Source organism: Pleurodeles waltl, chromosome 6 (assembly GCF_031143425.1).
Source record: "Pleurodeles waltl isolate 20211129_DDA chromosome 6, aPleWal1.hap1.20221129, whole genome shotgun sequence".
Lineage (NCBI taxonomy): Eukaryota > Metazoa > Chordata > Amphibia > Caudata > Salamandridae > Pleurodeles > Pleurodeles waltl.
Genome location: NC_090445.1, coordinates 1,664,217,797 through 1,664,240,060, shown reverse-complemented (window position 1 = coordinate 1,664,240,060; position 22,264 = coordinate 1,664,217,797). Strand labels below are relative to the sequence as shown.

The following is a 22,264-nucleotide window of genomic DNA, read 5'->3' as shown; positions in this document are numbered from 1 at the left end:
GAAGCATCCTGACAAGGAACGTGGCACTCAATATTTTACAAATCAAGCACTGCCATGGCGTAAATATCATGGAGTCTCACAGTACCAGAAATGAGGAAGTTATGATAGCATGGAGTCCGACACTGCCAGAAATGGCCAATAGAGGGCGGCAGCTCCCTCCTGTACTTCATGAGAATCCTTATTGTTTTTGTTACTTTCCTGCTTTGATTAGGTCACCTGGGGTGCCACCCATTAAACAATTAGTATAACCCTGTTGCGTCTGACGAGTCACTCATACGGAGGAGGCAAATGACTTAGGTGCTGCCAAGACGCGGCCATATTCCCTTTGCATGAGATGAGGACAAGATGGCCGAACACATCGTCTTCCTGCAGTGAAAGACGTGGGCTGCTCTGGGCACCAGCAAGAGCATTCCGATTCTTGCCGCCACACCTACAGTGAGGAGAACTTCTTGTCACTGCAGTGGCAAGTGGCATGGGGAAGTGGTGATCTAGAGGGAGCAACTATCTTCTTCCAACTAGTGGATATTCTGTCCCAGCCACTACATCCTGGTCATGTCTGATTGGACGCCTTCCATGCATCAATAATGAGACTGTGCGTTCCTGAGCTGGGCATGCGCACTGCAGGAACTTTGCTTTCTCTTATCACTTCTCTCACAACTTTTCTACATTGATAGACTCAAATACTTGAGAGATGGGTACAGTTTCTAGGTCTGGAGGTGCTGCACCTCTTGAACACTTCTTTAAATGGGAAATGCTTCCCCAGCAAGAGGCCCCGCGCGAACAATGATGAGGGTCTGTGTGGCTTTACAAAAGGTGAGCCTGTTCTGGTGACTTCTATACAAAGATTGCACAATAAATTGGACACAATCGACACAAGAATGATGGACTTTGAGTTTTAAATAAGTCACTCGGACGTTAGAGGGACATAAAGGAGAAAGATCTACAAATAGAAACCCTTATTTGTTACATTAAATTGTACATTGTACTGTTGATCTGGGTGGTCTAGGATAGAAATACTAGTGTGAGAGTAACTCATTGAGTCATTTTTACTAGCTTCCCGCCTTTTTTTCAAATAAACAACAAAAAAAATGTGCAGTTTTAATGCTTAACAACTTCATTTAGGGATTTTGAACTACAAGAGTATAGGAGCCAGACCAACATTTCAATACTGCATCTATGGAGAGAAAGCATCAGAGGTTTGAAGCTGCGACACAACGAGGATTTATTCAGATGTAAACATGATATTCCTCGCACGGATGCACTCAGGGAATCTTTGAACAAGGTATGAAAATCATAGAAGGGCACCTTGCATAAAGTGTTTTTGTTGCCTGGGCTATATTATCTTTTAGGAACTCGACCCACTGTAAACTACATAAAACAGCATTTAACATACAAAAAGCATACATTTAATGCTCTTGATCATCACCTTAATTGAGACATAACATCAGGTCACTTGTATCAAGGGATCTAGCATATCTTGGGCTGCGTTTGTTCTCTCTAGCCATACCCAGCTGGTCACTTACAGATATTCATCTCCGTATCCAATAACACACTGTTTGATGCCACTCAGCGTTCTATCTTTGATCTATGCTTTTCAGTGCCAGTCTGAAGGCCCTGGCAGATCTGATTGGAAATCACCATGTCAACTTCCAGCTCGGTGGTGATGACTCCCTGGTATTTTACAAGCTAAGCACGACCAACTACTTTGAGTTGAGTTTCAAAGTTTCAACACGACTGTGTTTGATTCAAGACCCAATGTTCACTTAGTCTAAGTGAGGCCAGGGCCACGATTTACTAGGATTTTGCATCAGAGTTGCATCACTTTTTGGTGCAGCCAAACACAAAATTATTTTTGGCTTTTACTACGTCATGCAAAACCCCTTAGAGTGCCTTTGCAGGGTTTAGTAAATAAAAAGTAACACAAGGCAGTGCATCGTACTGCCTTGCGTTACTTTGCATCGCATTGCGTTTTGCATGGACAATCCCATAGATCCACCCATGTATTTTAACGGAAAGCCAGATTAAAAAGTCATCACCATTTATTTTCTCCCCAGGTGTACACAGTACCAATAATTACACACCATCCCTTAACTTGGCCTCAGAAAGATGACACCATATATCACATGTAAATCTGTAAATAAAACAGTACATTTGATAGTAAACATCTTTTTAGAAGATATCATTAAATCATTGTTGGACGAATAATATTCCTAAGTAACTAACTATACATTACAGGTGTAAATCAGAAGGAACAGTTATTAAATGGAGACCTCTTTTTTCATGGTCTTGTGCGCACACATGGAACCTGAAGCATTCGGGGAAATGAAACATAACGTAGGGTAAGCAGAAGATTAAAGAAAGCAGGAAAACAGCAAAGAGAGAGAGAGAAAGAGTGTGTGCATGTGTGTGTGTGTGCGTGCGCGCGCTCCAGTGTCTATAGCAGGATGGCAGAGGTTGTCCCCATTAGTGAATGCAAAAAAGAAGTGAGCAAACTTCGCAATTCTCCTCATGCCAGGAGTGAGAAGCTCACTCGTCTCTTTTCCATTTCCATTCTGCTATTTTAAGTTTTGCATTCACAATACAGAGCGAATTAAAGCACAAATTCAGCTGTGAGAATGAAGAGAAAACCCCGGGCTTAATGAATTACCCGCTCACGGCCTGAGGCTGTCTGGGGTCCCTGTGCTATAGTGAAGTCAACCTGGCCTGGACCACGTGCCATGGGTTCTGGCTATTCGCCATCATTGAGCTCAGTGACGTTATACTTCACTCCAGCCCGGCCTCTCACCCTCCCCGCGTGGCGGTAATGAGCGCACTCGGCGCCACAGCCATGGCCCTTTGTTTACCTCGCTGTTTCGCGGTCTCGTAGTCCGCCTTGCAGACCAGCCTGCTGTCCTCCATGAGGTAGAACTCGTCGCCGGTGGCCAGCTGCCGCTTGCAGACGATGCACGAGAAGCAGTGCAGGTGGTACACGAAGTCCTGCGCCCTCCGCACCACCTGCGTCGGGGGGATGCCCTGCTGGCAGGCCGCACATTTTGTCCCAAACCTCCTTTAAAGAAAAAGAGTATCTCAGTCATTGAATTCAGCACAATAAAATGAGAAACAGAGATCATTCACCGAACAGTTCGCCACACCTCTCACTGCGAAGTTTCCTGCGCCACTGAACGGTTTCCCGCCTTTCACAGGGACATTCTCCACACCCCTCAATGAAACTGGTTCCACACACCACTCACTGCACAGTCCCATACACCCCTCAATGAAACTGTTCCGCACACCACTCACTGCACAGTCCCATACATCCCTCAATGAAACTGGTTCCACACACCACTCACTGCACAGCTCCATACACCCCTCAATGAAACTGTTCCGCACACCACTCACTGCACAGTCCCAGCACCCCTCAATGAAACTGTTCCGCACACCACTCACTGCACAGTCCCATACACCCCTCAATGAAACTGGTTCCACACACCACTCACTGCACAGTCCCATACACCCCTCAATGAAACTGGTTCCACGTACCACTCACTGCACAGTCCCATACACCCCTCAATGAAACTGGTTCCACACACCGCTCATTGCACAGCTCCATACACCCCTCAATGAAACTGTTCCGCACACCACTCACTGCACAGTCCCATACACCCCTCAATGAAACTGTTCCACACACCACTCACTGCACAGTTCCAAACACCCCTCAATGAAACTGTTCCACACACCACTCACTGCACAGTTCCAAACACCCCTCAATGAAACTGTTCCGCACACCACTCACTGCACAGTTCCATACACCCCTCAATGAAACTGTTCCGCACACCACTCACTGCACAGTCCCATACACCCCTCAATGAAACTGTTCCGCACACCACTCACTGCACAGTCCCATACATCCCTCAATGAAACTGGTTCCACACACCACTCACTGCACAGCTCCATACACCCCTCAATGAAACTGTTCCGCACACCACTCACTGCACAGTCCCATACACCCCTCAATGTAACTGGTTCCACACACCACTCACTGCACAGTCCCATACACCCCTCAATGAAACTGTTCCACACACCACTCACTGCACAGTCCCATACACCCCTCAATGAAACTGGTTCCACACACCGCTCACTGCACAGCTCCATACACCCCTCAATGAAACTGTTCCGCACACCACTCACTGCACAGTCCCATACACCCCTCAATGAAACTGGTTTCACACACCGCTCACTGCACAGCTCCATACACCCCTCAATGAAACTGTTCCGCACACCACTCACTGCACAGTCCCATACACCCCTCAATGAAACTGTTCCGCACACCACTCACTGCACAGTCCCATACACCCCTCAATGTAACTGGTTCCACACACCACTCACTGCACAGTCCCATACACCCCTCAATGAAACTGTTCCGCACACCACTCACTGCACAGTCCCATACACCCCTCAATGAAACTGGTTTCACACACCACTCACTGCACAGTTCCATACACCCCTCAATAAAGTGGTTCCACACATCACTCACTGCACAGTCCCATACACCCCTCAATGAAACTGGTTCCACACACCACTCACTGCACAGTCCCATACACCCCTCAATGAAACTGGTTCCACACACCACTCACTGCACAGTCCCATACACCCCTCAATGAAACTGGTTCCACACACCGCTCACTGCACAGCTCCATACACCCCTCAATGAAACTGTTCCACACACCACTCACTGCACGGTTCCATACACCCCTCAATGAAACTGGTTTCACACACCACTCACTGCACAGTTCCATACACCCCTCAATAAAGTGGTTCCACACATCATTCATTGCACAGTTCCATACTCCTCTCAATGAAACTGTTCCACACACCACTCACGGCACAGTTCCAAACACCCCTCAATGAAACTGGTTCCACACACCACTCACTGCACAGCTCCATACACCCCTCAATTAAACTGTTCTGCACACCACTCACTGCACAGCTCCATACACCCCTCAATGAAACTGGTTTCACACCACTCACTGCACAGTTCTATACACCCCTCAATGAAACTGGTTCCACACACCACTCACTCCACAGTCCCATACACCCCTCAATGAAACTGGTTCCACACACCACTCACTGCACAGTTCCATACACCCTTCAATGAAACTGTTCCGCACACCACTCACTGCACAGTTCCATACACCCCGCAATGAAACTGTTCCTCACACCACTCACTGTACAGTTCCATACACTCCTCAATGAAAGTGGTTCCACACACCACTCACTGCACAGTTCCAAACACCCCTCAATGAAACTGGTTCCACACACCACTCACTGCACAGTTCCACACACCCCTCAATGAAACTGTTCCTCACACCACTCACTGTACAGTTCCATACACCCCTCAATGAGAGTGGTTCCACACACCACTCACTGCACAGTTCCAAACACCCCTCAATGAAACTGGTTCCACACACCACTCACTGGACGGTTCCATACACCCCTCAATGAAACTGTTCCTCACACCTCTCACTGTACAGTTCCATACACCCCTCAATGAAAGTGGTTCCACACACCACTCACCGCACAGTTCCAAACACCCCTCAATGACACTGTTCCACACACCACTCACTGCACAGTTCCATACACCCCTCAGTGAAACTGTTCCTCACACCACTCACTGCACGGTTCCATACACCCCTCAATGAAACTGGTTCCACACACCACTCACTGCACAGTTCCAAACACCCCTCAATGAAACTGGTTCCACACACCACTCACTGCACGGTTCCATACACCCCTCAATAAAACTGGTTCCACACACCACTCACTGCACAGTTCCATACACCCCTCAATGAAACCGCTCGATGCACCACTCACTGCACAGTTCCATACACCCCTCAATAAAGTGGTTCCACACACCACTCACTGCACAGTTCCATACACCTCTCAATGAAACTGTTCCATACACCACTCACTGCACAGTTCCATACACCCCTCAATTAAAGTGGTTCCACACACCACTCACTGCACAGTTCCATACACCCCTCAATAAAGTGGTTCCACACACCACTCACTGCACAGTTCCATACACCTCTCAATGAAACTGTTCCACACACCACTCACTGCACGGTTCCATACACCCCTCAATGAAACTGGTTCCACACACCACTCACTGCACAGTTCAGTACACCCCTCAATGAAACTGTTCCGCACACCACTCACTGCACAGTTCCATACACCCCTCAATGAAACTGTTCCGCACACCACTCCCTGCACAGTTCCATACACCCCTCAATGAAACTGTTCCGCACACCACTCCCTGCACAGTTCCATACACCCCTCAATGAAACTGTTCCGCACATCACTCACTGCACAGTTCCATACACCCCTCAATAAAGTGGTTCCACACACCACTCACTGCACAGTTCCATACACCTCTCAATGACACTGTTCCACACACTACTCACTGCACAGTTCCATACACCCCTCAATGAAACTGTTCCGCACACCACTCACTGTACAGTTCCATACACCCCTCAATGAAAGTGGCTCCATACACCACTCACTGCACAGTTCCGTACACCGCTCAATGAAACTGTTCCACACACCACTCACTGCACAGTTCCATACACCCCTCAATGAAACTGTTCCTCACACCACTCACTGCACAGTTTCATACACCCCTCAATGAAACTAGTTCCACACACCACTTACTGTGAAGATACCTAAACAACTCACTGAAAGTTTACCACCCCTTTCCATGAAAATCCTCACACCATTCAATGAAGCTGCTTCCATGCTTCACTCATTGCAGAGTCTCATACCACTCGGTGAAGCTATTTCCACACTCCACTCCCAGGTAAGTTCCGCACAGCACTCAATGAAGCTATTACCACAACTCACTCATTGCATTGTACCAACATCATTCACTGCGAAGTTCTCCCCACACCACTAGCTGAAAGCTTCCCCAACTCCCTGACAGTTTACCACCACTCACTGAAAGTTCCACACACCGCTGCAAGATTCACACAAAGTACTTCACAAATTACTTCAAGTTTCCTTCTAACATTACAACTTGCACACATCATAACTGTCAGTTGCACATCACTCAATGAAGAGATCAAACTGGTTACTGCAAAGCATAGAGGTGAAATGTTGAAGGCAAACAGCAGAAAAGAATTAAGGATAAAAATGAAGAATGATCGTACTGTGAAATCGAAAATGTATATATATTATTAAAAAAAAACTAAATGTTTCAAAGTGAAAAATGTAATTTCCCAAAACGAAAGTAAAGCTTGTTCATGAGAAAAATCTTTATCTTAATTTAATTATTACAAGAATGTAACAGACTAATAAAAGCTACAATAGTTCTTAAAAGAAACAACCATCATACCTCCTCCTAAAACAGCTGTATCTCTACCAGCTATCTCTATACCCTACTTATAAAGTACTCTCCAAAACTCAAAATGGCAATACATTTATCCTTTTCTTAAAGAAAATGAGAAATCCCTTGCAGTCCCAATGCACCAGTCACTCAAAAAAGAACCAACAAATGTGATTCAAAACAAACGGAAGTGGCCTTCTGCCCACAATTTGGCAAAAATAATACATGACCTGGAATAGTGGAATGGATTTCCTTTTACAGGAAACCCATTCGAAGTTAGTTGGCATGTGTCATGAAACATGCACACATGCACATCATGACACATACATGTGCTATCATACGTCCTGACGTTTGGCAGCTGAACGAAATAGGTTCAACCCATTCATCCCCTTGGACTTTTTGCTTTGAATACCCAGTTTTTAGATTTACTGTGAGTGACTCTCACCAACGGAGTCTCACTTATGGAAAATTTTGTGGAAATGGACTCAGAGAGATAACCCCAAGTGTCTGCATTTTAAGAGATGGCTGCTAGTGCCCAGCGGGGATAAGAGGTTGAGGGCCGGTTACACATGGGCACACGTGTACACATGTGCAAGCTGTGCCTGTGAGACCACAGTCTTGCATAACCCAATATCTGTGCAGAGGTAGCCTGTTGCAGAAGGGAAGCTTCAGGGATTGTGCTGACCTGGGGAAGGTCTCATACAGTGAGAGGGCATACACAATGTCGGTCTGTAGTGCTTTCTTAAAGTCTGTGGTGCTTAACTGAATTGCACCTTGTAGGCGAAACTTGTACCCAGGTAGAGTTTTGCTCAAACTAAGGCATACAGAATCCAGTGAGGTATCAATCTTAGGGTAAACATGTATCCTGAATGTAGATTCATTGTCCCTTTCTTCATATTTACACTTCTTATAGCACTTTAAGAATTGTCATGTTTCCCTAGCTCAGTTCATGAGCAGGTTCCAGGCCTTTGTGCTCCCTACTGGCCAAGTTAATTATTCTGCTGGCCAGCAGGAGGACCAAAGTCCTTCCATCAAAATAGGGGCATTAAATGTGCTTGGCCCTGTTTTTGGGAAAGGAATGGGTGGAAGGAAATCTGCATCTGCTAATTAATCCATCACAGTTCACCTGAACTCAGAAAGACTAAGCCATCCGAAACAAAGGCGGAAAGCCAGATCTTGAGAGCCAAATACAGAAGCTGCCCCCCCCCCCCACACACACACACTTTGAAATTTTAGTGAGAAGGGATCTGGCAGGGGAGTGGGGTGGGGGTGGAGGTGAGGCTCACAGGAATGTATTTTCATAAACCACCTGAAATCGCCATCTTTAAGTGTCCCAGAATTCGTGCAGGAGGGTTGGTACAGTGAGCCAGTGATGATTTAGCACCTTAGGAATGGCCAGGGTTGCCTGGCTTCTAGAACTTGTCCCTTAACTTAAAAATCCTGGCACAAATGAGTTTTGAGTGAACACTGGATGTGGGAAAACGGTGAAAGTGAAAAAAAAATGCTCAACCAGATGCCCCTGCAAGGATTGACTTGAAGACTTTAACTCTAGCTGACCCCCAGGACTTGGATAAGTTTTTCCAGGGCCAGTGGCACTGGCCGTCTGAAGACCCCTGAGTGACAGTTGTGCGAATGGATTTGCTGGGGGACCGAGGATGGTTCCAGTAGGACTTCTGTGGACTGGTCCTTGACTCTGCTGACAAACAGGTGCCCTTCTAGTAGCCAGGAGGCTGTGGGACCCAGAGAATGTAGCTCGGAGGGTGTTCTTTTTGCTGGCTGTAGAAGATGTACCGCCAGCTGGACCCCCAGCAGTCCATAGGTCTTACAGGGGTTGTAGGAAAGTACCATCTTGCCTAGCATGTTACCCCCATTTTTCACTGTATATATGTTGTTTTAGTTGCATGTGTCACTGGGACCCTGTTCTCCAGGGCCCCAGTGCTCATAAGTGTGCCTGAATGTGTTACCTGTGTAGTGACTAACTGTCTCACTGAGGCTCTGCTAATCAGAACCTCAGTGGTTATGCTCTCTCATTTCTTTCAAATTGTCACTGATAGGCTAGTGACCAATTTTACCAATTTACATTGGCTTACTGGAACACCCTTATAATTCCCTAGTATATGGTACTGAGGTACCCAGGGTATTGGGGTTCCAGGAGATCCCTATGGGCTGCAGCATTTATTTTGCCACCCATAGGGAGCTCTGACAATTCTTACACAGGCCTGCCACTGCAGCCTGAGTGAAATAACGTCCACGTTATTTCACAGCCATTTTACACTGCACTTAAGTAACTTATAAGTCACCTATATGTCTAACATTTACCTGGTAAAGGTTGGGTGCTAAGTTACTTAGTGTGAGGGCACCCTGGCACTAGCCAAGGTGCCCCCACATTGTTCAGGGCCAAATCCCCGGACTTTGTGAGTGCGGGGACACCATTACACGCGTGCACTACATAAAGGTCACTACCTATATGTAGCTTCACCATGGTAACTCCGAATATGGCAATGTAATATGTCTATGATCATGGAATTGCCCCCTCTATGCCATCCTGGCATAGTTGGCACAATCCCATGATCCCAGTGGTCTGTAGCACAGACCCTGGTACTGCCAAACTGCCTTTCCCGGGATTTCACTGCAGCTGCTGCTGCTGCCAACCCCTCAGACAGGCATCTGCCCTCCTGGGGTCCAGCCAGGCCTGGCCCAGGATGGCAGAACAAAGGACTTCCTCTGAGAAAATGGTGTGAAGGCAGGGGAGGAGTAGCCTCCCCCAGCCTCTGGAAATGCTTTCTTGGGCACAGATGTGCCCAATTCTGCATAAGCCAGTCTACACCGGTTCAGGGGACCCCTTAGCCCTGCTCTGGCGCGAAACTGGACAAAGGAAAGGGGAGTGACCACTCCCCTGACCTGTACCTCCCCTGGGAGGTGCCCAGAGCTCCTCCAGTGTGCTCCAGACCTCTGCCATCTTGGAAACAGAGGTGCTGCTGGCACACTGGACTGCTCTGAGTGACCAGTGCCACCAGGTGACGTCAGAGACTCCTTGTGATAGTCTCCTTCAGGTGTTGCTAGCCTATCCTCTCTCCTAGGTAGCCAAACCCTCTTTTCTGGCTATTTAGGGTCTCTGTCTCTTGGGATTCCTTAGATAACAAATGCAAGAGCTCATCCGAGTTCCTCTGCATCTCTCTCTTCACCTTCTGCCAAGGAATCGACTGCTGATCGCGCTGGAAGCCTGCAAAACTGCAACATAGTAGCTAAGACGACTACTGCAACTCTGTAACGCTGATCCTGCCGCCTTCTCGACTGTTTTCCTGGTGGTGCATGCTGTGGGGGTAGTCTGCCTCCTCTCTGCACTAGAAGCTCCGAAGAAATCTCCCGTGGGTCGATGGAATCGTCCCCCTGCAACCGCAGGCACCAAAAAGCTGCATTACCGGTCCCTTGGGTCTCCTCTCAGCACGACGAGCGAGGTCCCTCGAATCCAGCAACTCTGTCCAAGTGACTCCCACAGTCCAGTGACTCTTCAGTCCAAGTTTGGTGGAGGTAAGTCCTTGCCTCACCTTGCTAGACTGCATTGCTGGGAACCGCGACTTTTGCAGCTACTCCGGCCCCTGTGCACTTCCGGCGGAAATCCTTTGTGCACAGCCAAGCCTGGGTCCACGACACTCTAACCTGCATTGCACGACTTTCTAAGTTGGTCTCCGGCGACGTGGGACTCCTTTGTGTAACTTTGGGTGAGCACCATTTCACGCATCCTTGTAGTGCCTGTTTCTGGCACTTCTCTGGGTGCTACCTGCTGCTAAGAGGGCTCCTTGTCTTGCTCGACGTCCCATCTACCTCCTGGTCTAATTTGCGACCTCCTGGTCCCTCCTGGGGCACAGCAGCGTCCAAAAACGCTAACCGCACAATTTGCAGCTAGCAAGGCTTGTTGGCGTTCTTTTGGCAGGAAAACACTTCTGCACAACTCTACAAGGCGAGAGGGATCCGTCCTCCAAAGGGGAAGTCTCTAGCCCTTTGCGTTCCTGCAGAAACCGCAGCTTCTACTGTCCAGTAGAAGCTTCTTTGCACCCGCAGCTGGCATTTCCTGGGCATCTGCCCATCTCCGACTTGCTTGTGACTTTTGGACTTGGTCCCCTTGTTCCACAGGTACCCCAGATTGGAAATCCAGCATTGTTGCATTGTTGGTGTGTGTCTTTCCTGCCTTATTCCCCTATCCCGACTTCTTTGTCCTTTGGGGAACTTTAGTGCACTTTGCACTCACTTTTCAGGGTCTTGGGGTGGGCTATTTTTCTAACCCTCACTATTTTCTAATAGTCCCAGCGACCCTCTACAAGGTCACATAGGTTTGGGGTCCATTCGTGGTTCGCATTCCCCTTTTGGAGTATATGGTTTGTGTTGCCCCTGTCCCTATGTGTCCCCATTGCATCCTATTGTAACTATACATTGTTTGCACTGTTTTCTAAGACTATACTGCATATTTCTGGTATTGTGTATATATATCTTGTGTATATTTCCTATCCTCTCACTGAGGGTACACTCTGAGATACTTTGGCATATTGTCATAAAAATAAAGTACCTTTATTTTTAGTATAACTGTGTATTGTGTTTTCTTATGATATTGTGCATATGACACTAAGTGGTACTGTAGTAGCTTCACACGTCTCCTAGTTCAGCCTAAGCTGCTCTGCTAAGCTACCATTATCTATCAGCCTAAGCTGCTAGACACCCTATACACTAATAAGGGATAACTGGGCCTGGTGCAAGGTGCAAGTACCCCTAGGTACTCACTACAAGCCAGTCCAGCCTCCTACAGGGGTGCAGTAAAATAAGACTCCCCAACAAAAAAGCCAATTTGGAGGCCAGGAGACTTCAAGTAAACCAGCCCAAGAATGTCCATAACAGCCTTCCAGTGCCAAAGAGGTTAATCCTAGATGCTCGCTCTCCGCAGGGGGACACCAAACCGAGAAAAAGCGCATCTTGCTTCGCCGTGAAATTCCAGGATTCCACCAGGTAGGGTCAAGCCTCTACGGGTTGGTACACACCTTATTTCTTTAAATATTCCATGAGGAGTGGGCATGCATGAGGCCCCCTACCCGAACGATCCTTGGCCTGGGAATCCCATCCCCCAGAACCACAGGTAAGCATGATGTCTCACTGGGCTCCATCTCCATGGCACACAGCTGGGGTGCTGCTGCTGCTCCTGAAGCCCTCCAATCTCCAATGTAACTTTGGTGGTGCATGTTGCCTGCCCTCCCGTACCTAAGTCAAGCGGTGAGCAATCTCGCACACTGCCTCTTATCTGTGGCCAGCAGCAGAGGACAAAATTGCTTCTACCTCCTGGAAGGAGCTGAAGACAGAGGGTATTCTGTGGTCCGAGTCGTGAGCAGAAGAAAGTGTTGTCGACTCCTGCACCAGTCCAGTGAAGACATGCGAGGAGCCTTCAAAAGCTTTGGGAATCTTCCAGCTTTCCCCATAAGCCACAATGGAAAAAGGATGCCTGTTGAGGCCCTGCCTGGGACCAGACTACCCATGAAGTAATGAAAAACATGGCATGGAAGCCGCAGATAAAAAAGAAGTGGTACTTCAATATGCATGCAGTAGGGTTGCAGATCACCCTGTAAACCCTTGCATGCTAGAAAATGTGCACATCTGCCTACTGTGGTGTCCCAAGTGAGGTAGTGACACCACTAACTTTGCTTTGGAGATTGGAGGGCTTCAGGAAGTGTAGCAGCACTTACCCAGACCGCCAGAACTGTTTCTGAAAATGGCACTAAACCTCCCAGAGGATTGAATCCCTGAGCGTGGGAGAGGCTTCCCATATCAGCAAGCACTAAATCTTTGTGCTCATAAGCTCTGGAGTATGAACCCCCTGTTGGCTGGTCCTAAAGCTGCAGTAACAGCTTAATAAGGGTAGAAATAGGACTCTGAGACAATGCAATTCGGTTCAATGCTTTATTGACAATGTTGCGCTTTATTGGGGGAAAGGGATAGAGCAAAGAAATACATGTGCGAGCATGGAGTGCCAGAAAGCAAATAAAAAAGGTCTGTGGAAGGACACAACTAATTCAGTCAGGACACTGAGAGATCCAAATGCTCTGGTAGGAGGTGGTGGGAGGGACAAACACAAGATTAGGGAGGAATGCCATTGACTCAAGAGCAGACAACAACTGACAGAGACAACAAGGTCATCAAATCATGAGCAAGACGATGATCCAGAGCCCACTGTAAGTATACGTAATCTAATGGAAAAAAATAGGTCTCACTACAGACGGTAGCCAAGGCCTAAAAACATGGTAGTGTTTTAGATACCTATTTCAAGCACCTAGTACTTCTTAATATGCCTCCTATTAACTTTTGGCCAGTTGTTAAGGGCTATATGAGGCGTTAAAAGCCCTCTGCCAAGGTATAGGGACTTCCCGGCGGCTCAGGTCGAAAACCTAGAAAAAGGGCATTTAGCAACCAGTCTAGCCTGAAGCATAAGGTCGCTAAAGCTATTTAAGCATTCCTCCAACTGAGGATAGTTTTTTATTAAACAGAGAGAAGTGGAGAGACGACACTAGAATGATGGAGGGGAAGGCCTATACCACCAGTAGTGGTCCTCTGTCTCTCCACTGTCTTCTGTGGAGCTTCCAACATTACAGTGTTCTCACTGTACTTCGTAGTACATTGGCAAACAGCAGAATTTTACTCCGGGTTTATCTTGGTTTTTCAAATAAAATGCTGTTTTATGGGCAAATTAAAATAAAAGCTACATTTAAAAGGTTTCAACCATGAAATAATTGCACATAGTTTATAATTCAACTTTCCTCATTAATATAGTTTGCTTTTTCAATAAGAGGTTTACAGCAGTCGTGTGACTAGATGAATGTGTAGTAGTTGGAAAAATTCTTACACTCTTACATGTTGTAATCTATCTGTGGGCTTTAAACCACGCCCACCTCAAGCCTATCACTATCACTCGTTCATGAGCTTGCCTTTCAAAAATCCTTTGGTATCGTTGTTAAATGCTTTATGTTTGTCCCTCCTTGGGGCAGATTTATTACCACCTTGGCCATCGACCCTGTTACATGGATACTTGCACGTTTGCCGATACGTTTGACTGCAAGCGAACTTTTTTTCCCCTTTATGTCTCTCCGTTGCGCTCACGCTCATGTCGGCTGTGGAGCTTTGAATCAGCTCGCTTATGTCAACTGTTTTACTTTTCATTTTCAAATTAAGTGGCACGAAAAGTCCAGTTAGGAATTTACAACGCTAATACCTCTAACTCGACCAAATGCAAGACCCATTACATTGCAGATGCTTGTTTACAATATACTGTGTATTTGTCATAAATTACTTTCAGTTTTATTACTCACCAGTAACTGTAAGTTTCAAACTCAGTACAAGTCAGACAACACACTCTCATTCTAAGTTGCACACACCACGTACTGCCAGTTTCATACCAGCCAGGGCACCTTCCACACAAATCTCTCCTTGTTTCACGCCTCGTTTCATGTCACTCAATGCACGCTCCACGCCCACTATTCTGTGACGTCACTTCCGCAGTCAGAGGATGCCAATGATGAAGTATGCACTGCTCTGATTGGCAAGCTTTTCGCCATTCACAAACTCATTCGTTCATTTATCAACCTACATCAGCTTACATTAAGATCGGAGGCCTGACAGTGTTTGATGAGCTGCCCTTCCCAGACCTGGGCCACACAGAACCCTTACAATGGATTATTGCTAATCATTTAACAGCAGACAATAGTGGTCCCCGATCAATGCGTTCCTGGCGGCTGGAAGATGAAGTGGCTTGAAGTAGTTCATTAAAGGGGATTTGCGATTTCTGGAGACCACTCGGAGTAGAAACAGGACTTGGAGTTATCCTCAGCTGTGTCAGGGAGACTGTTCGCTGCAGTGCAGGCTCAAGGGAGGGAGTGTGAGATATATATTGCATAAGGAGTCAGAAGGAATGATGCTCAGTGTGCAGGGTCCACAGCCGGTGTGCAGTGCTGCACGAGGGCATCTGGTGTACAGTCTGATAATTCGTGCCCCTGCCTATAACATACGCTGTACACACCAGAATACAGATGCTGCCTTGGCGCAGGTAGCCTTGGTGAAGGACTGATCGATGTGGGACTCACCCCAACCAAGATACACCGACCAAGTGCTACCTAGCTTAGATTCAATCTAAAGTGTGACTGGCTGTGCCCCAGACCAACCATCCTCAGAGAGCTATTAATGTAACGTGTGACTGGCTGCGTCCCAGACCAACCATCCTCTGAGAGGCATTAATGTAACGTGAGTGCCTGCCTCCCAACCATCCTCTGAGAGCCATTAATGTAACATGTGTCCTGCTGTGCCCCAGACCAACCATCCTCTGAGAGCCATTAATATGCTATGTGACTGCCTGCGTCCCAACCATCCTTTGAGAGCAATTAATGTAACGTGACTGCCTGCGTCCCAACCATCCTCTGAGAGCTATTAATGTAACATGTGACTGCCTGCGTCCCAACCATCCTCTGAGAGCCATTAATGTAACATGTGACTGGCTGTGTCCCAGACCAACCAGCCTCTGAGAGGCATTAATGTAACATGTGACTGCCTGCGTCCCAGACCAACCATCCTCTGAGAGCCATTAATGTAACATGTGTCCTGCTGTGCCCCAGACCAACCATCCTCTGAGAGCCATTAATATGCTATGTGACTGCCTGCGTCCCAACCATCCTTTGAGAGCAATTAATGTAACGTGACTGCCTGCGTCCCAACCATCCTCTGAGAGCTATTAATGTAACATGTGACTGCCTGCGTCCCAACCATCCTCTGAGAGCCATTAATGTAACATGTGACTGGCTGTGTCCCAGACCAACCAGCCTCTGAGAGCTATTAATGTAACATGTGACTGCCTGCGTCCCAACCATCCTCCGAGAGCCATTAATGTAACGTGACTGGCTGTGTCCCAGACCAACCAGCCTCTGAGAGGCATTAATGTATCATGAGACTGGATGTGTCCCAGACCAAACAGTCGCTGAGAGGCATTATTGTAACATGTGACTGGCTGTGTCCTGGACCAACCCGATTCTGAGGGACATTACTCTAACGTGTGCTCCAGACCAACCACCCTCTGAGGGGAATCACTCTGGCGTGTGACTGGCTGCGTCCGAGACCGACCAGCCTCTGAGAGGCATTAATGTAACATGTGACTGCCTGTGTCCCAGACCAAACAGTCGCAGAGAGGTATTAATGTAACATATGACTGACTGTGCCCCAGACCAACCAGCCTCTGAGAGGCATTAATGTATCATGAGACTGGATGTGTCCCAGACCAAACAGTCGCTGAGAGGCATTAATGGAACATGTGACTGGCTGTGTCCCAGACCAACCAGCCTCTGAGAGGCATTAATATAACGTGACTGCCTGCGTCCCAACCATCCTCTGAGAGCCATTAATGTAACGTGACTGGCTGTGTCCCAGACCAACCAGCCTCTGAGAGGCATTAATGTATCATGAGACTGGATGTGTCCCAGACCAAACAGTCGCTGAGAGGCATTAATGGAACATGTGACTGGCTGTGTCCCAGACCAACCCGCCTCTGAGGGGCATTAATGGAAAATGTGACTGGCTGTGCCCCAAAGCAAGCAGTCTCTGAGGGGTATTACTCTAAAGTGCAACTGGCTGTGCCCCAGACCAACCAGCCTCTGAGAAGCATTATTGTAACATGAGTCTGGATGTGTCTCAGACCAAACAGTCGCTGAGAGGCATTAATGTAACATGAGACTGGCTGTGCCCCAGACCAACCAGCCTCTGAGAGGCATTAATCTAACATGAGACCAAACAGTCTCTGAGGGGCATTATTCTAAGATATTACTACTGTTTCCACCCCAGCCCTACCAATCTCCCAGGCACATTTCGCTAAAATGTGACTGACACTTCTGCAACCTCAGCAGCCTTGAGGAGCATTGTACTGACTAAACCTCACCCAACAGAGGCTTGCCAGAGGCTGACCTTTATGTGGTATTAAAGCGCCCATAACGCTTTACAGCTGTTTCAAAGCGCTAGGTAAAGTAGGAGACCGGTTTGCTGCGCGTGTCTGTGGCCGTGTGCACCAGTGTTGCGCCGTGGTGAAGACTTTGTGGTAATGGGAGCGCGCATTTGAATCCCCTGACGTCACGACGTACTTTAACATGAGGGGGGAGAGGATTCCAGAGGGAGGGAAGTGTTCCAGGTGAGGGTATCTTTCCCCAACTTCTTTTCTGGATGCTTTGTTCGGTCCACCCAGCAGCATCAACGGGTTTTACTGATGTTGTGGTTGTGATGGCCTCTGTGGTGCCACATGTGAGATCCTGATTGAGGCACTTGGGGTACCTTTGATTGTTTTTCTCGCCGTAACCACCGGATTTCAGATTTTTTTTGTGAGGTTTTGCATTGCAACTATATCGTCCCTTCAACTGAAGTGTCGTAGAGGAATTTCTGTTTTTTTCAATCAAACTTAATTTTCTGAGTGAAGAACCATAACGTTGCCGTTTCTTCAGTGAATACATAGCCCCTGAAGAATTAAAGTTAGAGCGGCCCGAAAGTGACGGAGTGAATTCGTGGCTATAGCACAAAACCTCAAAACACAGTACAATCATAACTTAGGGGGTGATTCCGACCCTTGGGCATTCTGACCGTGGCGGTACAGCCGCGGTCAGAAACGGAAAACCGGCGGTGTACCGCCGGTTTTCCGCTGCCCAGGGGAATCCTCCATGGGGATTCCGACCCCCATACCGCCATCCTGTTCCTGGCGGTTTTGGCCGCCAGGAACAGGATGGCGGTATGGGGTGTCGTGGGGCCCCTAGGGGCCCCTGCAGTGCCCATGCTAATGGCATGGGCACTGCAGGGGCCCCAGTAACAGGGCCCCACTGAGAATTTCAGTGTCTGCATAGCAGACACTGAAATTCGCGACGGGTGCAACTGCACCCGTCGCACCCTTTCCACTCCGCCGGTTCCATTCGGAGCCGGCATCCTCGTGGAAAGGGGTTTCCCGCTGGGCGGGCGGGCGGCCTTCTGGCGGTCGCCCGCCCGCCCAGCGGGAAACACAGAATAACCGCAGCGGTCTTCTGACCGCGCAGCAGTAGTTTGGCGGCTCCCGCCGGCACCGCGGTTACCGCGGCCGGCGGGAGTCAGAATGACCCCCTTAGTGTGTTACCTTAACCTAAGAACTCACCCCTCCATACTCACTTAACATCAGCTCACACCCCTCCATACTCACTCAACCTTAGCTCGCACCCCTTCACACTCACTCAACCTTAGCTCGCACCCCTACATACTCACTTAACCTAACACACCCCTTCATACTCACTTAACCATAGCTCATATCTCTCCATACTCACTCAACCTTAGTCGCACCCCTACATACTCACTTCACCTATCACACCCCTTCATACTCACTTACCCATAGCTCATATCTCATATCTCTCCATTCTCACTTAACATCAGCTCGCACCCCTCCATACTCACTCACCCTTAACTCGCACCCCCCATACTCACTTAACATCAGCTCACACCCCTCCATACTCACTCAACCTTAGCTCGCACCCCTCCATACTAACTTAACATCAGCTCGCAACCCTCCATACTCACTCAACCTTAGCTCGCACTCCTACATACTCACTTAACCTAACACACCCCTTAATACTCATTTCCCCATAGCTCATATCTCTCCATACTCACTTAACATCAGCTCGCACCCCTCCAAACTCACTCAACCTTAGCTCACACCCCTTGATAATCACTTAACCTTAGGCCACACTCTCCATACTCACCTAACATCAGGTCACACCTTTCTATACTCACTTATCCTTAGGTCACACCCCTCCATACTCACTCAAGCTTAGCTCACACCCCTCCATAGTCACTTAACATTAGCCCATACCCTCCCATACTCACTTAACATCAGCTCACACCCCTTCATATTCGCTCAACCTTAGCTCGCACCCCTTCATACTCACTTATCCTGAGGCCATACCCCTCTATACTCACTTAACCTTAGCTCACACCCTTCTATACTCACTTAACCTTAGCTCACACCCCTCCATACTCACTCACCCTTAGCTCACACCCCTCCATAGTCACTTAACATTAGTCCACACCCTCCCATACTCACTTAACATCAGCTCACACCACTTCATACTCACTCAACCTTAGTTCGCACCCCTGCATACTCACTTAACTTTAGGCCACACCCTCCATACTCACTTAACATCAGGCCACACCAATCTATACTCACTTATCCTTAGGTCACACCCCTCCATACTCACTCAAGCTTAGCTCACACTCCTCACGTGTCACTTAACATTAGCCCACACCCTCCCATACTCACTTAACATCAGCTCACACCTCTCCATACTCACTCAACTGTAGCTCGCACCCCTCCATACTCACTTAACATCAGCCCACACCCCTCCATACTCACTCAACCTTAGCTCGCACCCCTACATGCTCACTTAACCTAACACACTCTTTCATACTCACTTAACCATAGCTCATATCTCTCCATACTCACTCAACCTTAGCTCGCACCCCTCCATACTCACTTAACATCAGCTCGCAACCCTCCATACTCACTTAACATCAGCTCGCACCCCTCCATACTCACTCAACCTTAGCTCACACTCTTTGATAATCACTTAACCTTAGGCCACACCTTTTTTACTCACTTAACCTTAGGCCACACCCTCCATACTCACTTAACATCAGGTCACACCTATCTATACTCACTTATCCTTAGGTCACACCCCTCCATACTCACTCACCCTTAGCTCACACCCCTCCATAGTCACTTAACATTAGCTCACACCGTCCCATACTCACTTAACATTAGCTCACACCCCTTCATACTCACTCAACCTTAGCTCGCACCCCTTCATACTCACTTATCCTGAGGCCACACCCCTCTATACTCACTTAACCTTAGCTCACACCCTTTATACTCACTTAACCTTAGCTCACACCCCTCCATACTCATGTAACATTAGCTCACACCCTTTTATAGTCACTTAACATTAGCTTACAACCTTCAAAACTCACATAGTCTTAGCTCACACCTTTTTATACTCACTTAACCTTAGCTCACACCCCTCCATACTCACTTAACATTAGCTCACACCCTTCTAAACTCACTTAACCTTAGCTCACACCATTCTATACTCACTTAACCTTAGCTCACACCCTTTTATATTCACTTCACCTTAGCTCACACCCCTCCATACTCACCTACCTTAGCTCACACCCTTCTATACTCACTTAACCTTAGATCACACCCCTCCATACTCACCTACCTTAGCTCACACCCTTCTCTACTCACTTAACTTCGGCTCGCACCCCTCCGTACTCACCTATCTTAGCTCACAGCGTCCATACTCACTTAATATTAGCTTATACCCTTTATACTCACTTAACCGTAGATCACACCCTTGTATACTCACTTAACATTAGCTTACACCCTTCTAAACTCACCTAGCCTTAGCTCACACCCTTCTATAGTCACTTAACTTTGGCTCACACCCTTTTATACTCACTTAACATTAGCTTACACCCTTCCACACACACTTAACCTTAGCTCATACCCCTTCATACTCACCTACCTTAGCTCGCACCCTTCCATACACACTTAACCTTAGCTCACACCCTTCTATACTCACTCAATCTCAGCTCACACCCCTCCATACTCACCTACCTTAGCTCACACTCTTCCATACTCACTTAACCTTAGCTCACACCCTTCTATACTCACTTAACCTTAGCTCACACCCTTCCATACACACTTAACCTTAGCTCACACCCTTCTATACTCACTTAACCTTAGCTCACACCCCTCCATACACACCTACCTTAGCTCACACGCTTTTATACTCACTTAGCCTTAGCTAACAACCCTCCATACTCACTTAACCTTATCTCACACCCTTTTATACTCACCTAACATTAGCTCACACCCTTCTAAACTCACTTAACCTTAGCTCACACCCTTCTATACTCACTTACCCTTAGCTCACACCCTTTTAAACTCACTTAACATTAGCTTACACCCTTCTAAACTCACTTAGCCTTAGCTCACACCCTTCTATAGTCACTTAACTTTAGCTCACACCCTTTTATACTCACTTAACATTAGCTTACACCCTTCTATACTCACTTAACCTTAGCTCACACCCTTTTATACTCACTTAACATTAGCTTACACCCTTCTATACTCACTTAACCTTAGCTCACACCCTTTTATACTCACTTAACATTAGCTTACACCCTTCTAAACTCACTTAACCTTAGCTCACACTGTTCTATAATCACTTAACTTTAGCTCACACCCTTTTATACTCACTTAACATTAGCCTACACCCTTCTATACTCACTTAACCTTAACTCACACCCCTCCCTACTCACTCAACCTTAGCTCACGCCCCCTCCATACTCTCTTAGCCAGAAGGTGACATCCGGGGATGTTGTGTCGGTGAGGTTCCAGAGCTCGATGGCGTGCCTGTGGATAGAGCACGTGTTGATCAGGATGCAGCTGAGGTTGTGTTCTACTTCGTGGGTCCTCGGGGTGGATTAGAGATTCGGAGGCTGGTGAATCTGCAGTGGTGACAGGTGAAGGGTCCCTTGGTGTCTCTTGGTGATGCGTGACGGCAGGTGGGGGATCGTCCGATGTTGAGTGCGTGGAGGTTGTTGGGGTTGTAGCGGTGGATGGTGCGGGGCCTCATACTCCTAACTTAGTGAGTGCCCCCAGGGCCCACATTCCCCCCCCCCATCTGTGACCCCTATCTATGATTTCTAGAAACATCCAGGTGTGAAAATTGTTTTTATTTTGTAGTGAAATATCGTATTGTTTTCTTCCCGACTTAATACTTAATATTAAAAGTATTAATCCATGATTAAATGAGTGCAAGTAAAGAGTAT

The 22,264-nt window shown here is 47.6% G+C and overlaps 1 protein-coding gene across 1 annotated transcript in view; it reads right to left on the bottom strand.

Annotated features, from left to right (window-relative positions):
- Positions 1-22,264, bottom strand: part of LHX3 (LIM homeobox 3) — an 87,473-nt gene that overhangs the window by 10,513 nt on the left and 54,696 nt on the right. Inside the window, exon 3 of the mRNA XM_069241629.1 lies at positions 2,844-3,046. Coding sequence (XP_069097730.1) covers positions 2,844-3,046 — 203 coding nt within the window. The remainder of the gene's footprint in view (positions 1-2,843; positions 3,047-22,264) is intronic.